Raw genomic sequence first — 16239 nt, forward strand, 5'->3', positions numbered from 1 at the left:
AAGGAGCTTGCTGTATGTCCAAGACAAGCTTTTGACGACCTTATGAAAGAAAAGGCCTCTTTGAGTAATGAGCACCTGGTGCCATCTGCATGGCCTTGTATATCAGCTGGAGAAGGGGAGTTGTCTCTGGCTGTATTATGTTACACTTGAAGATAAGAGTTAGTGGCATCTTGGAGGCAACTAATCATGAGGGAGGTGGTACAGCCAAATGTGGATGTAAGGGAGGAGGACTGATAACGATCCCAGCTGTAGAGAGAATATAGAGCTAACTGTCTCTAAAACTTATATAAAGATGGGTGCTTTTCGGTACTGATTAGAATATTCTCGGAGCAAGGCTAGACTGCTCAACTAATCAGGACCTTCGAAAGTCTTGGGCAGTGATCAACTTTATATCAGGTTGTATTCATGTTGGAGAAGGGGAATGTTGTTTATTGTACTCTTGTATCTTAACATCTTGTGATACATAACTTCTTAATAAAGCCACTATATTTTGGAACAAACTACCTTGCGACCTTTTGATTAAGGACTTGAACAGTAAAAGTATATTACTTACATATTGGCGCAAGGTGTTGTTTGGTACAAAGTATAAGTAATTGGGTTGTTGTACTTGATAAACGGACAAAGTTGGGATCAATTTGATTGAGTTTTTTGAAGGGGTAACCAAGAATATAGATGAGGGCTGTGCAGTAGACGTGGTCTACATGGACTTTAGCAAAGCCTTTGACAAGGTACCGCATGGTAGGTTGTTACATAAGGTTAAATCTCACGGGATCCAAGGTGAGGTAGCCAATTGGATACAAAATTGGATTGACGACAGAAGACAGAGGGTGGTTGTAGAGGGTTGTTTTTCAAACTGGAGGCCTGTGACCAGCGGTGTGCCTCAGGGATCGGTGCTGGGTCCGCTGTTATTTGTTATTTATATTAATGATTTGGATGAGAATTTAGGAGGAATGGTTAGTAAGTTTGCAGATGACACCAAGATTGGTGGCATTGTGGACAGTGAAGAAGGTTATCTAGGATTGCAACGGGATCTCGATAAATTGGACCAGTGGGCCGATGAATGGCAGATGGAGTTTAATTTAGATAAATGTGAGGTGATGCATTTTGGTAGATCGAATCGGGCCAGGACCTACTCCGTTAATGGTAGGGCGTTGGGGAGAGTTATAGAACAAAGAGATCTAGGAGTACAGGTTCATAGCTCCTTGAAAGTGGAGTCACAGGTGGATAGGGTGGTGAAGAAGGCATTCAGCATGCTTGGTTTCATTGGTCAGAACATTGAATACAGGAGTTGGGATGTCTTGTTGAAGTTGTACAAGACATTAGTAAGGCCACACTTGGAATACTGTGTACAGTTCTGGTCACCCTATTATAGAAAGGATATTATTAAACTAGAAAGAGTGCAGAAAAGATTTATTAGGATGCTACCGGGACTTGATGGTTTGACTTATAGGGAGAGGTTGGATAGACTGAGACTTTTTTCCCTGGAGAGTAGGAGGTTAAGGGGTGATCTTATAGAAGTCTATAAAATAATGAGGGGCATAGATAAGGTAGATAGTCAAAATCTTTTCCCAAAGGTAGGGGAGTCTATAATGAGGGGGCATAGATTTAAGGTGAGAGGGGAGAGATACAAAAGGGTCCAGAGGGGCAATTTTTTCACTCAAAGGGTGGTGAGTGTCTGGAACGAGCTGCCAGAGGCAGTAGTAGAGGCGGGTACAATTTTGTCTTTTAAAAAGCATTTGGACAGTTACATGGGTAAGATGGGTATAGAGGGATATGGGCCAAGTGCAGGCAATTGGGACTAGCTTAGTGGTATAAACTGGGCGACATGGACATATTGGGCCGAAGGGCCTGTTTCCATGTTGTAAACTTCTAAGCATTTTGGGTCGTGGGAGACCTGTGTAATAGTCCAGAGGCAGTACTGGGGTGGGTCCCCACACGGACCATGGTTGTGAGTTGTTTAACGTGGTTATCACACAGACTCACGGTGAGCTGATTAACGTGACGAGTGAACCTCGCACGGGCTCACTGTTTTGAGGGGTGAGTTGATTAACGTGGTGAGAGAAATTCGCACACGGCTCACGATTTTGAGGGGTGAGTTGGTTAACGTGGTGAGAGATATCCTCGCACGGCTCACGGGTTTGAGCGGTGAGTTGGTTAACGTGGTGAAAGATATCCTCGCACGGCTCACGATTTTGAGGGGCGAGTTGGTTAACGTGGTGAGAGATATCCTCGCACAGGCTCAAGGTTTTGAGGGGTGAGTTGGTTCAGGTGGCGAGAGATATCCTCGCACGGACTCACGGTGAATTTTTAATTTTTTTGTTTAAAGAAAGAAGGGGAGTGTTGTTTAGCCATGGCAGAAGAGATTGATAATTGCGGGAAGATGGAAGAACCACCAGTAAAAACAACACTGGTGGATAAGAAAAAGAAATATGTTCAGGAGAAACTAGGAACTTGTGCTTTCTTAGTTAAAAACTGTCAGACTTCGTGTGAGGTTGAGAATCGAGTGAAGGAGTTAACTAAGGATAAAAGGATCAACGGGACATTGCTATTTCAGCTCTGGGAGGTGGAAAGGTTGAACTGCAGGCGGTTCAGACTGAGAATAAAATGCTGAAAGATAAAGCACAGGAAATGAAGGAAGAGCGTAGCAAGACTGACAATGAAAATAGAAAATTTACAGAGATGCTGCAGGGATCGGCAGCATACATGCAAACACAGGTAGCAAGCAAAACACATGAGGCTACTCAAAAACAGGCAGAGTCAGAGGAACTTAAATATATGTTAGAAAATGCAAAGGCTAATACAAATGAATTGACTGCAGCCACTAAAACTGTGGCCGACATTATGAGGAAAGGAAAAGAGGCGATCCAAAAGGGGCCTGATCACGATAGATGTAAAAAAAGAGATAGAAAGGCTTAAACAGCAGCTGAAATCCCACGGGGGGATGTACATGTCGTAAGTCAGCATGGTGTGGCTCAGGGAGATGATAGTGGGAACGAAGGTGTAGACTGGGATAACTTCGCAGAAAGGGCAGAGCATTACTGGGAGGGGGATGACGACCGAGATCATTATCATGATCGAGGTCTTTTTTTTTTATTCGTTCACGGGATGTGGGCGTCGCTGGCGAGGCCAGCATTTATTGCCCATCCCTAATTGCCCTTGAGAAGGTGGTGGTGAGCCGCCTTCTTGAACCGCTGCAGTCCGTGTGGTGACGGTTCTCCCACAGTGCTGTTAGGAAGGGAATTCCAGGATTTTGACCCAGCGACAATGAAGGAACAGCGATATATTTCCAAGTCGGGATGGTGTGTGACTTGGAGGGGAACGTGCAGGTGGTGTTGTTCCCACGTGCCTGCTGCTCTTGTCCTTCTAGATGGTAGAGGTCGCGGGTTTGGGAGGTGCTGTCGAAGAAGCCTTGGCGAGTTGCTGCAGTGCATCCTGTGGATAGTGCACACTGCAGCCACGGTGCGCCGGTGGTGAAGGGAGTGAATGTTCAGGGTGGTGGATGGGGTGCCAATCAAGCGGGCTGCTTTATCTTGGATGGTGTCGAGCTTCTTGAGTGTTGTTGGAGCTGCACTCATCCAGGCAAGTGGGGAGTATTCCATCACGCTCCTGACTTGTGCCTTGTAGATGGTGGAAAGGCTTTGGGGAGTCAGGAGGTGAGTCACTCGCCGCAGAATACCCAGCCTCTGACCTGCTCTCGTAGCCACAGTATTTATATGGCTGGTCCAGTTAAGTTTCTGGTCAATGGTGACCCCCAGGATGTTGATGGTGGGGGATTCGGCGATGGTAATGCCGTTGAATGTCAGGGGGAGGTGGTTAGACTCTCTCTTGTTGGAGATGGTCATTGCCTGGCACTTATCTGGCGTGAATGTTACTTGCCACTTGTGAGCCCAAGCCTGGATGTTGTCCAGGTCTTGCTGCATGCGGGCTCGGACTGCTTCATTATTTGAGGGGTTGCAAATGGAACTGAACACTGTGCAGTCATCAGCGAACATCCCCATTTCTGACTTTATGATGGAGGGAAGGTCATTGATGAAGCAGCTGAAGATGGTTGGGCCTAGGACACTGCACTGAGGAACTCCTGCAGCAATGTCCTGGGGCTGAGATGATTGGCCTCCAACAACCACTACCATCTTCCTTTGTGCTAGGTATGACTCCAGCCACTGGAGAGTTTTCCCCCTGATTCCCATTGACTTCAATTTTACTAGGGCTCCTTGGTGCCACACTCGGTCAAATGCTGCCTTGATGTCAAGGGCAGTCACTCTCACCTCACCTCTAGAATTCAGCTCTTTTGTCCATGTTTGGACCAAGGCTGTAATGAGGTCTGGAGCCGAGTGGTCCTGGCGGAACCCAAACTGAGCATCGGTGAGCAGGTTATTGGTGAGTAACTGCCGCTTGATAGCACTGTCGACGACACCTTCCATCACTTTGCTGATGATTGAGAGTAGACTGATGGGGCGGTAGTTGGCCGGATTGGATTTGTCCTGCTTTTTGTGGACAGGACATACCTGGGCAATTTTCCACATTGTCGGGTAGATGTCAGTGTTGTAGCTGTACTGGAACAGCTTGGCTAGAGGCGCAGCTAGTTCTGGAGCACAAGTCTTCAGCACTACAGCTGGGATGTTGTCGGGGCCCATAGCCTTTGCTGTATCCAGTGCACTCAGCCGTTTTTTGATATCACGTGGAGTGATATCAAGAAATGGCTGAGTGCACTGGATACAGTGATCTGAGGGAGGATATCCAGAATGACCCCCGTACATATGGTCAAACAAGAGGTCAGGAGAATTGGGACACATTGGGAAAGCCCAGCTACCAGAGGGTGGAGCTGCAGATGCTGCATACACTGCAGAGAATGTGACGCAGACCATAGAGGTCCCCTATACAGGTATGCAATCACAGCAATTAGTGAAAACTATTTTTAAAATAAAAGTCAGGGAAGACCCAGCAGCTTCGATACTGTGCGAATGGGATCACAGCCCTATGGGAGAACCTTCACCACACGGACTGCAGCGGTTCAAGGTGGCGGTTCACCACCACCTTCTCGAGGGCAATTAGGGATGGGTAATAAATGCTGGCCTTGCCAGCGACGCCCACATCCCACGAATGAATAAAAAAAAATAGTAGCAATAGATCAAACTGCTGAACTGAACGACTGTGATGACAGAGAGAAGGTGTGAATGATTCTATATGCCTGTAGCCCTGAAGTATTCAAGTGTCTGTCAAAAGCGATACCAGAAGGCAGGCAGGGATGGGTGGATACGATAGCTGCGGTCTGGAAAGCAGTGGGGATAGGAAGTATCCCCACTGCTTTGGCTGCTTTGCAAGCTTTAATCAATTGTAAGCAAGAGAAAGATGGAGGGACCTTCATCACACCAGGCTTGGGTGAGGACGCAGTCTGTGAGCTTGAGATTTTGAGTCAGTACAGAATGGGGGTAAGTCACAAACATCAGAAATTGAAATTTGGTTTAAGTGAAAAAGGGTAGTCTATGATGGAATCAAGAAGGAGAAAGGAAGAGTGTTACAAACAACACCATGGGCAGGATTTTAAATGGGAAAAACAGGTGGTTTGGGGGTGGGGGACATTGAAAATTGCAACAATTTCAGACCCGTCCCCATCCCTCCCCAACCCCCCCATTTCCTGTTTTCACCAGGGTGGGACAAGGGTCGGGCAACCAACCTGCTCTCAGGAGGTGGGTTGTTCACTAAGCCTTTCCAGGAGGCTGCAGGCCTCCATTTTGAAAGGTTTTGCGATTTGAATCTCTGGGGGCCGGGATTCCTGGGCCTTTCTCCCTCACGCCACGTGAGAGGAGGCGAGAAGGCCTGAAACTGCAGCGAAGTGCCGATATAGCACAGCTTAAGAGCCCGGAGGAGCAGGAGTGCTTCCCCAAGGCCCAACAAGCCTACCTGCAGCCTACCCCACTATGATCGCTGACGCCCCACCCCCCCAACGATCGTGAACCCCCCCCCCAACGATCATGACCCCCCCCCCCCTCGGTGACTGACCCCCGATGTCTGACCCCTCCCAATGACTGACCCCCGATCCTTGATCCCCTCCTGATGACTGACCCCCAATGACAGACCCCCTCCTAATGACTGACCCCCTCCCCTGATGACTGGCCCCTGATGACTGACCCCCCCCCAAATGACTAACTCCCCCCCAGTGACCCCAATGCCCCCCCCATCCATACAATCTAAGACTTACCTCTTCACCTATCTCTTCCTTGCTCTTCTCCAGTCCGACTGAGACCAGCCTGTCAATCAGGCTGGCCTGTCAGACAGGAAACCGCCAAAAAATAAATAAAAGATGTCCTTACGTCAAAATCGTAAGGACATCTGGGAAACCTGTATTTCTGGGTTTCCCATCTGCGATTCGATCCCCCCCACCCACTTCCCGGCTCTGGGCTAAAATTATGCCCAATGTGTTCTTTTGTTTTCTGTGTACTGTCTCTTTAAAAAGCCTGTCCTAATTGTGAGTGCTTTCTTTTCGTTGTTGTGGGCTACGCCCCTTTTTAATGCTTATTATGTATTTTTCTCTTTTGAGTTGAGTAACGGTGAGCGTGAATTGATGTCTTAAAATTTTGACATTGGAGGTGTATCTATTGGTTTAATGATATTGATTATATTGGAATATGGTAGCTGTTGGCAAACAGACAGCATCCCTTCTGATCCTGTGATTGACTATGATTAGAAAAAAAGTGATCGAAAAAGGAAAAGAATGAATATGACAACAATCTGGAGATGTCTTGTAGCTGGACTATCTAAATGCTAATTACTTTAAAATGATACGTAATTGTAAAAAAAAGATAAAATGCAGCTTTAAAGAATCACAAGTTACTGTTGAAGGATGGTCTCTGGTTATAAATTAATTTGAACTTCTTCGAAGCACTTTACGTTATTGTGATTAACTCCTCCCTCACCTCCCTAAGGTTTTGACAAGCAAGAAGTAATTAACTCTTACTTCTGCATTGCTGAAGTTAAGTACTTGGACTGGACTAGTTTTTTTAAGAAGTTTGTCTGGAAAGTTCTAAGTGAAACACCCCCTTTCTTCAGGGTTCATGGTGAGGACCCTTGGATTAAATCAGGCTAGGCAGCGCCATCTCTGGACCTCAACACGAGAATGTGACCATGGACAGGTTTACTCAAGTTCCGTCCTATCAATTGGTCACGATAATAAGAGCCGGCACAAGTTCGGTCCTCATGTTAAAGGTCTTGAAGTGGGGGATACGGTGATGGTGAAACTGAACAGTGTCACAGGAAAGTGGGCAAAGAAATTTGAAGGACCCTTCTCGATAATAGACAAATTGAGTAGTAATGTGTGCAAAATTCAGCTGATAAAAGGATAGGTGGATACATATTAACCAGATAAAGAAGTGGCAGGACAGGATACCGAAACGGTACATGTCATTGTTCCTATAATCCTTTTATGGACGATGACAGTGTGCAAATTGAGGAGGGTGAGACCGCCTACACCGACTCCAGAAGGACATTCCCAGGCTATGGGAATAACATGGGACGATGAGTGGGAGTTCCAACATTCTGAACCCTCCTTACCCGAGGGAATGAATGAAATCAAAAACACAAAGAGAAGGACTTGGAGTTGGAAATTCCAAAGTCAGCCACCCTATGGTACATCTGTGTGTGGGAGAGGGAGGATTAATTTCATTCAGGCTGTGAGCGCCAGAGAGAGAGAGAGAGAGATAGGACAGAGAAGCTAGGCAGTCTCTCTCATGTTTTGTTTTTCTGGATTTGTTTTGGTTAAAGGGATTATTCTTTTAAAAAAATGAATTGACAAAATAACCCCTTGCGCAATGGATTTTCTGTGTTTCTTTCCTTTTAATGGAGGACACTATGGTTTTCGGGACCCCATAAGTGTTGATGGTACAGGATTACCAAGAGTAGTTCTTTGACAGAAAAATGGCTTCACAAAGTTTCGGAGTGATCCAGTGGTGTGAAGAATTTAAGACCTTATCTGCAGATATCGGTAGATATAAAATGTCACAGCACGGTGACGTTTTGGACTAAGACTTCGATTTTGAAAACAATCATCAGCCTTGATCCAAGTTGCTTTTCCTCTTTTGAAAACATTTTGATTTGTTTTGCTTTAACCCATTTATTTTCCGAGACAGAGTGCTTAAAGAAGGGGGAAGGTATATCCAAAAGTAATTACAAGTGCTTCTGTCTCTATTGTAAAACCACCAAGCCTGGACATAATTTGTTTGTGAAATTGGAATTGATAAGATAAATTGACATGAGTTGCTGTTCAAGCACTCGAGAAGGGAAAATTTACCTGTAGTTTAAGGGGATAATCGAATTATATTATAAAATAGAAGAAGCCCAGTCTAAATGGTCCCTATCCAATGCTGTGTATCAAGGAAGAAATTTTTTGGGGAGGGAATAAGATTGTACATTGACAAGTCCTGTCAGTCGATCAATACTGCTCTCTGGAATTGGGATAATTTTGAAATGATGGAATGGACTCGGGTACAATGTAGCGGGATATTTTGGAAAATGAAAAGTGGTCCAAGAAGAATTTAAATAAAATAAACAAAAATGTATTGATTTTGGACCAGAGTGTAAATATTGTAATGGACAGTAAAGTTCCTCCAGGACTCATGAATGAGATGAATTGGTAATATAATGTGGTGTGTAAAATTGGATGAGGAAGTGGTTGAGGATATAAGATAGAAACTGGGAAATTACACCACCAAATGGGAAGTTTTCTAAGGTCATTGCCCTAGGTGATTATGGGTTAATTTCAGGAACCAAACCAAAGGAGTTAAGGATAAATGTGTGAGTGCATCCATGAGTAATATAAATCACCTGGGCATGATTTACTAAAGATATCAATCTGGTATAAATGTGCAATCTAGTCAGAAAAGTGTAGTTGAGAGTAATCAATTGATGGCTTTCTCTAGGAGATGTTTGTGCCCTTGCCTACACTGAACATTGAGAAAACTGCATTTGATAGCCTGGTCATTAGACGTGACATCGGGACCATGCAGGGGGAGAGAAGCAAAAACATCCAGACACCCCTAATCTTTGGATAAGATAACCTGAAAGCCCAAGAATGGCTACAGTGGATATGAAAGATACAAATATATGTCACCATCGGAAACGGAGACCAGGATGAAGAACATGATTACAAAGGCTATGGCCTTGTGAGCTATTGGAACCATTCTTCAAACAGAGCAGTTGCTCTAACAGGATTGAATCTTACTGGACATATGAAGTGTGCCATGGAAAATACATTCACCAATACCTTGAGGAAAAAGAAACTGGCCAGCAGAAAGTTAATATACAAGAATATTACCTGTGATATGTTGCATGTGAGGCAACTAGTATGTGGAAATGCATGATGAAGATGCAATGAATAACATGCTTCATGCTCAGTTACTTGACAACAGCATGACATGAAATTGATAATGTGGCCCAGGAGAGTGAGAAAACCTTTTAAGCAAGACACTGAAACATGCTCCATAGAGAAACTGACTAATTAATGAAACAATCAGGATAGAGTGAAACACTGGTACCTATCAGGGATTGAAATTAAAATAAAGAGGGACAAAGAATTTTGGATTTCCAAAATTCAGGTTTAGGTTCCCTCGAGTTAACAATGTAATTGGGAGAAATAATATTTAGTAAAAAAAATTCATAAGATGGATATTAGTAAAAGGAGAGCTGGAGAATCTTAAGTCCATGATTTCTTGATAATATGGTATGTTGTAGTTTTCTATAGTGTGTATTATGATTTTCTTTGTCTATGTCATAATGTGTAAGATTAACCAAATGAAACTTAGAAGCAATATGTATATGTCTCTGTGTGCTTATGTAAATGTAATGTTAATAAAATGTAACTCCAGGTGATAGTAGACAAGACTGAGAAGAAAGTTGTGGGGTAAGGTGAAATTTGACCCAGAGTGGTTTCATTCAGGTTCAAAAGGTTGGAGATGTAAGAATATGGTTTAAACTGAGCATAGTCAATTATCCTATCTCACATAGGGTCTAGGCATTTAGCAAGAGGGCGTTGCTGGTGGAGACAAAGGTGCTGTCTCTGTGAACAAAAGCAGCTTGTAAGTACACAGCAGAGATAAAGGATGAGGTAGTCACGTTACGTGGCATCACGTTGCACGGTTCAACTAATTTGTTTAACAGAGTCAGCATAGGGGTGAGATAATTTATGACCAGGAGATAAGACCAGAGATGCATCCCCGACAGCCGAATAGTATAAAGATAGGGCACCCTGCACCCAAAAATTAGAGCCCTTTGGACAGTTGGAAGTCCGCAGCCCACTTAGACCAGAAGAGTGAATGGGTCAGAGAGGTATGTGATGCTGACAAGATGAGAACGTTCGATAAGGCCATGTGAGGTCACCAAGGGGCTACTGGAGATTGAGACTGAAAGACTGAAATGAAACAATGCAATGAAAAGGGGACACCTACCCTTTTGAATCATGTGTGGTGGGAAACAGTATAGAATGTAGGACAACACCCTTGGGCTAGAATTCTCTTACAGGTTTTAATCCTTGCTCTGTTTGTTTTAATTACAATCACTAACATACTGCTTTGTGTAGTATACTCAATGTATAAAAGCTGAATGTGCAAATGGGTGTAGTGCGCTACAAAGCTGTGAACTAAAGATGGAACCAGAGTGTGAGCCTAAAGGGTTTCCCCTGTAGGAACAGAAGAAGGGAATGTATGAAAAGCACTATTCAAGGCTTTCTTCATTATTGTAAACATCGTGTTAAAGTAAAATGTATGTGTTAGTTTAGCTGTGAACAAAGGGGCTTAATTTATGTCCAAGACAAGCTTTTGACGACCTTATGAAAGAAAAGGCCTCTTTGAGTAATGAGCACCTGGTGCCATCCGCATGGCCTTGTATATCAGCTGGAGAAGGGGCGTTGTCTCAGGCTGTATTATGTTTCACTTGAAGATAAGAGTTAGTGGCATCTCAGGGGCAACTAATCATGAGGGAGTTTTTTTTTTATTCGTTCATGGGATGTGGGTGACGCTGGCGAGGCCAGCATTTATTGCCCATCCCTAATTGCCCTTGAGAAGGTGGTGGTGAGCTGCCGCCTTGAACCGCTGCAGTCCGTGTGGTGAAGTTTCTCCCACACTGCAGATTTTGACCCAGCGACGATGAAGGAACGGCGATATATTTCCAAGTTGGGATGGTGTGTGACTTGGAGGGGAACGTGCAGGTGGTGTTGTTCCCATGTGCCTGCTGCTCTTGTCCTTCTAGGTGGTAGAGGTCGCGGGTTTGGGAGGTGCCGTCAAAGAAGCCTTGGCGAGTAGCTGCAGTGCATCCTGTGGATGGTACACACTGCAGCCACAGTGCGCCGGTGGTGAAGGGAGTGAATGTTTCGGGTGGTGGATGGGGTGCCAATCAAATGGGCTGCTTTGTTCTGGATGGTGTCGAGCTTCTTGAGTGTCGTTGGAGCTGCACTCATCCAGGCAAGTGGAGAGTATTCCATCACACTCCTGGCTTGTGCCTGGTAGATGGTGGAAAGGCTTTGGGAGTCAGGAGGTGAGTTACTCGCTGCAGAATACCCAGCCTCTGACCTGCTCTTGTAGCCACAGTATTTATATGGCTGGTCCAGTTAAGTTTCTGGTCAATGGTGATCCCCAGGATGTTGATGGTGGGGGATTCGGCGATGGTAATGCCATTGAATGTCAAGGGGAGTTGGTTGGACTCTCTCTTGTTGGAGATGGTCATTGCCTGGTACTTGTCTGGCGCGAATGTTACTTGCCACTTGTCAGCCCAAGCTTGGATGTTGTCCAGGTCTTGCTGCATGCGGACTCGGAATGCTTCATTATTTGAAGGGTTGCGAATGGAAATGAACACTGTGCAATCATCAGCGAACATCCCCATTTCTGACCTTATGATGGAGGGAAGAACATTGATAAAGCACCTGAAGATGGTTGGGCCTAGGACACTGCCCTGGGGAACTTCTGCAGCAATGTCCTGGGGCTGAGATGAAACCTTCAACAACCACTACCATCTTCCTTTGTGCTAGGTATGACTCCAGCCAATGGAGAGTTTTCTCCCTGATTCCCATTGACTTCAATTTTACTAGGGCTCCTTGGTGCCACACTCGGTCAAATGCTGCTTTGATGTCAAGGGCAGGCACTCTCACCTCTGGAATTCAGCTCTTTTGTCCATGTTTGGACCAAGGCTATAATGAGGTCTGGAGCCGAGTGGTCCTAGTGGAACCCAAACTGAGCATCGGTGAGCAGATTATTGGTGAGTAAGTGCTGCTTGATAGCACTGTCGATGACACTTTCCATCACTTTGCTGATGATTGAGAGTAGACTGATGGGGCGGTAATTGGCCGGATTGGATTTGTCCTGCTTTACGCCTGTACTGACAGAATGGGTGGAGATCAGGAACTTGTGGAATAATGCTCTATGCCACCGGGAAAACATCTTTTAAGATTTTCTGATTGCCCTATTATTGTAAACTATACTTTTTTTACTGCAGGATACTTTTACATATAACACTCTTAACAATATATCCAAACCTTCTTGTGCTCTTGCATGTGGACAGGTGTCTGGACACATGGTCAAAAATAACAAATACACATCACATGAAATGAACACTCCTATTGCTTCCACTGGTATTACTCACGTGGTACACAGGAGCCAAATTTGTCTGGGAATTCTGATATCAGATCATCATTAACTCGATCTTTCATTGGACCCAGAATAATCACAGGTCTACTGTAATTAACTGAAAAACAAAGTAAATATTACTTATTTTATAAAACTAATGTAATGTCACTCTTAATGAATGACACATTTTTCTATAGAGAAGTTACATGTTAATTTGTAAAGTGTACACAAGCATTTTTTTAAAAATTGCATTTTTTAATGTATATTAATTTATTTCTATGCCACATATGGTTCTACATGATGCTACTAGTCTCCTGGTGACCTGGTTCTTTATAATGTAACCTTGCTGGCGAGTTCCCACTGCAGTAAAAGAGATCCACGGTAAGTTATGCAGTGCTTGAGTCACAACATAAGCTGTGAAAGAATGCTTCTGACCTAGCACTTCCTAATGAGAATCAGAGCTTCACTCACCAAGTAATGAAGGGCAGCTACTGTTCAGCTACTGCGAGATGAGAAACAAAGCAACTTGTCAGCTTTTAAACAGAGACCCTGAAAATCTCCGTCTGCCTCAATCATAGTCCCTTATATCGGAGGTGGTGTAGCCAGGAGAGGGGACCGCGAGGGTGGGAGTTTATTCTGAGATCTGCCAAGCAACTGGTGTGCCAGCTAAAGGAGGAGTACCAGCCTCCAAGCCAGAAGTGCGGCTTGAACCCCCGATGAACTCTAGTAGGCTTCCGGCCTGACCAAGCCCACTTCACAGGGGAGCTGGTATGCCCTTTAAAATTTTTCATTTTACCCGGGACTGCCATTTTGTAGCTGGTCTCTGCCCATAGTGGCACAGGTGCCTGCTAGGATTATTTAGATTTTGGAACTTCCCGCTGATCCTGGGGCCTGTGGCGGAGGTTCCCAGTGGTCTGATCCTAGCACTTATACCGGGATCAAACGTCCATGAATTTTTGGGCCAGTGTGTTTATCTCTCCATCTTTATTCCTGAACTGCATTTCTGTGCTTTCCTGTTGAACCCGATCCTGTGGATCTCACTACAGTTTTTATGTGCTAAAAGAATCTTTTTTTCTGACTAAAGTTCTATTAACAGATTTTGGTGGGTGAAAAGAAAATAGGGATGAATTCCTCAAATCCACTTACCAAGTAATGAACAAGTTTAAATATTTCTCTACCATATGAAAAAAGATTACAACTTGTGATTAATAATTAAGTATCATTGTACAATTACCATAATTTCAATCTTAAGTCAGGGTGGCAAATATTTAAGAAATCAAGACTTAAACAATTTCCATATTCTAAGGAGCCATTGTTACTGTATTCAGAACTTCCCACACACATCAAATTCCTGAGATGCTGAAAATTTGCACCAAGACAGCATCTTGGCCAAAATTCTTTGGGAATTTTACCAAAGGACTGTAAGGTGGAAAATGTTACATGCTGCTCAAAATAGGCAAAAGGGATAAGCCAGGTAATTATAGATCAGTTAGCCTCATATTGATAATAGGTAAACTGCTAGAGGAATAACATTAGTGAACGCCAGAAAGGTATGGGCTGATTAGGTACAGTGAACATGGATTTGTAAAGACCAGTTATTTACTAATTTAATTGGATCTTTCAAGAAAATGCATGTAGATTGCAGTGGATGTGGTAAATCTGAACTTTGAAAAAGCAGTTGATAAAGTGGCACTTTGTACATAGGTTAAAAAAAAGAAGAGAGTATAGAAATGCACCAGAACAGTAAAGTTCTAAAGGGAGTGGAGGAACTGAGCAATCTAAGGGTTCAAATACACAATTGTTTAAAAGTCGGTTTGCAGATAGAAAAAGCCATACAAAGGGCAAATGGGATTCTGGGTCTTATAAATATAGCACTGAGTACAAAAGTGAGGAGATGGGATGATAAATCTTTAAAAAACATTAAAATCAAGAGTTCTCATTGAGGATTTTGAGTTAAATATGCTTTTCACTTTTCCAAAAGTTACTATTAGGCTTTCAAACAACTCATTAACCAATTGTTGAAAAAGGGTTTTTTAAAATTATTACTCATAATAAATATCAATTGCAAACTAAGAAAATACTCTACAACTTTCCACCGTGTATAGTTTTAGGCATCCCATTACAGAAAGATTTTAAGAGTCAAGGAAAAAGATTCAATTTAGAATCCCTAGGATAAAATGGATGACAGGATATAGTTATGATGCCAGGCTTCAAAGAGGACTGTGTTCACTACAGCATGGAAGGTTAAGTGGAGGGGGTCTAATGTAAGTGTTCAAAGTTTTGAAAGGAATTGAGAGAGTAAATAGTGAAAGATTATTTTTACCGGTCAGTGAATTGGTAACAAGGTGCATAAATTTAGTATTAGTTCTAAAGCATAAAGGGCGAGGTTAGAAGAAAGCTTTTCCTGGAAATATTTTCTAGGCTATGAAATGCATTATCACAATTAGCAATTGAAACAGTCTATTACAGCATTTAAGAGGGAACTAGACAAACACTTAAAAGAGGAAAAATACAAGTAACAGGTCTCTTTCCTCAGGCTTTCTTAACCAGAATCACAGAGAGTCTTGTGCATGCTGCCATACTAGAACACTGACAAACTGTTCTCAAGTATGACTGGAAGTTCTTTCTTATTTGAGATAAGATTTGCACGTTTAACCAGAGTTGCAGTCTGCACTGTGGCTCTGAGTCCTTTAAAGGGATGATACGTTACTATGGTAAAGTAGCAACAAATTTTGCCATAATCACAAACAGAAAGGGAGCAATGATGTAATTGACAATGCAATGAATTTTTTATTATATATATTTTTACAAGAACGAATACATCTGAAGCAATGTGAACTTCATAGTTTTTTGGTTGGCTGACCATAAAAAACAGTTCTGAATTATGCAACAAAAGCCCTTTTTTTAAGCATTTCTATTCGACTTACTCTCTTGCTGTATAACTGGTTCATATGAAAGGATGCAGTCTTCTTGGCCCCCTGATCGTAGAAAAAAAATACATCTCAAAGAAAATTCTTTACTCCAGTTCTTATTAAAAGAAAGCTTACTCAAAACCTTAAAATTACAGCATTTGTTCAGAATACAAAGGGCATAAAATCATTAAAATCAAGATCTTTCATAGAGCATTTTGAGCTAAATATGCTTTTCAAGGGGTTCATTTTTCCAAGTTACTATTTGACCATCAAATAATTTATTGCAGAAGTGTTGTTTTTTAATGATTGCTTCTAATAAATCCCAATTGCAAAGTAAGAAAATGCTCTATGACATTCCAGTTTATCACAGGAGGAGATTAACAAGCAATACAAACAGTATTTTATTCTAAAGCAAATGGCTATTTTTGACAAACCACATAACAAGTGAATTGAATGCTAAATAAAATAAGCAATGTAATTAATACAGAATTTTTAAAAATGTATACTAAAAAGAAATATTTAGATTGAAAAGTGCTTTATTTAAAATCATAGATGTCTGAAGAACAAATAAGTGTGGCATCATTTAGCCACAATGTGCCCCAGAGGTTTCAGATCCAATATTTGTCATCCACTGTTTGAATGTACAGCGGAGAACAGAATGATGCACAGAATGATATGATGTATCTCATAATAAAAGTATGTCTGTTAAAACCATTTGCTTT

General features: G+C 42.8%; 1 protein-coding gene across 4 annotated transcripts in view; it reads right to left on the minus strand.

Moving 5' to 3' along the window:
• dlg2 (discs, large homolog 2 (Drosophila)) overlaps positions 1-16239 on the minus strand; it is an 861897-nt gene that overhangs the window by 33767 nt on the left and 811891 nt on the right. For all 4 annotated transcript variants that reach the window (XM_067986281.1, XM_067986283.1, XM_067986282.1 and 1 more), the window contains 2 exons: positions 15533-15583; positions 12622-12723 (listed from right to left, as the gene is read on the minus strand). In XM_067986281.1, the coding sequence (XP_067842382.1) occupies positions 12622-12723; positions 15533-15583 (153 nt within the window). The remainder of the gene's footprint in view (positions 1-12621; positions 12724-15532; positions 15584-16239) is intronic.

This window comes from Heptranchias perlo, chromosome 6 (assembly GCF_035084215.1).
Source record: "Heptranchias perlo isolate sHepPer1 chromosome 6, sHepPer1.hap1, whole genome shotgun sequence".
NCBI lineage: Eukaryota > Metazoa > Chordata > Chondrichthyes > Hexanchiformes > Hexanchidae > Heptranchias > Heptranchias perlo.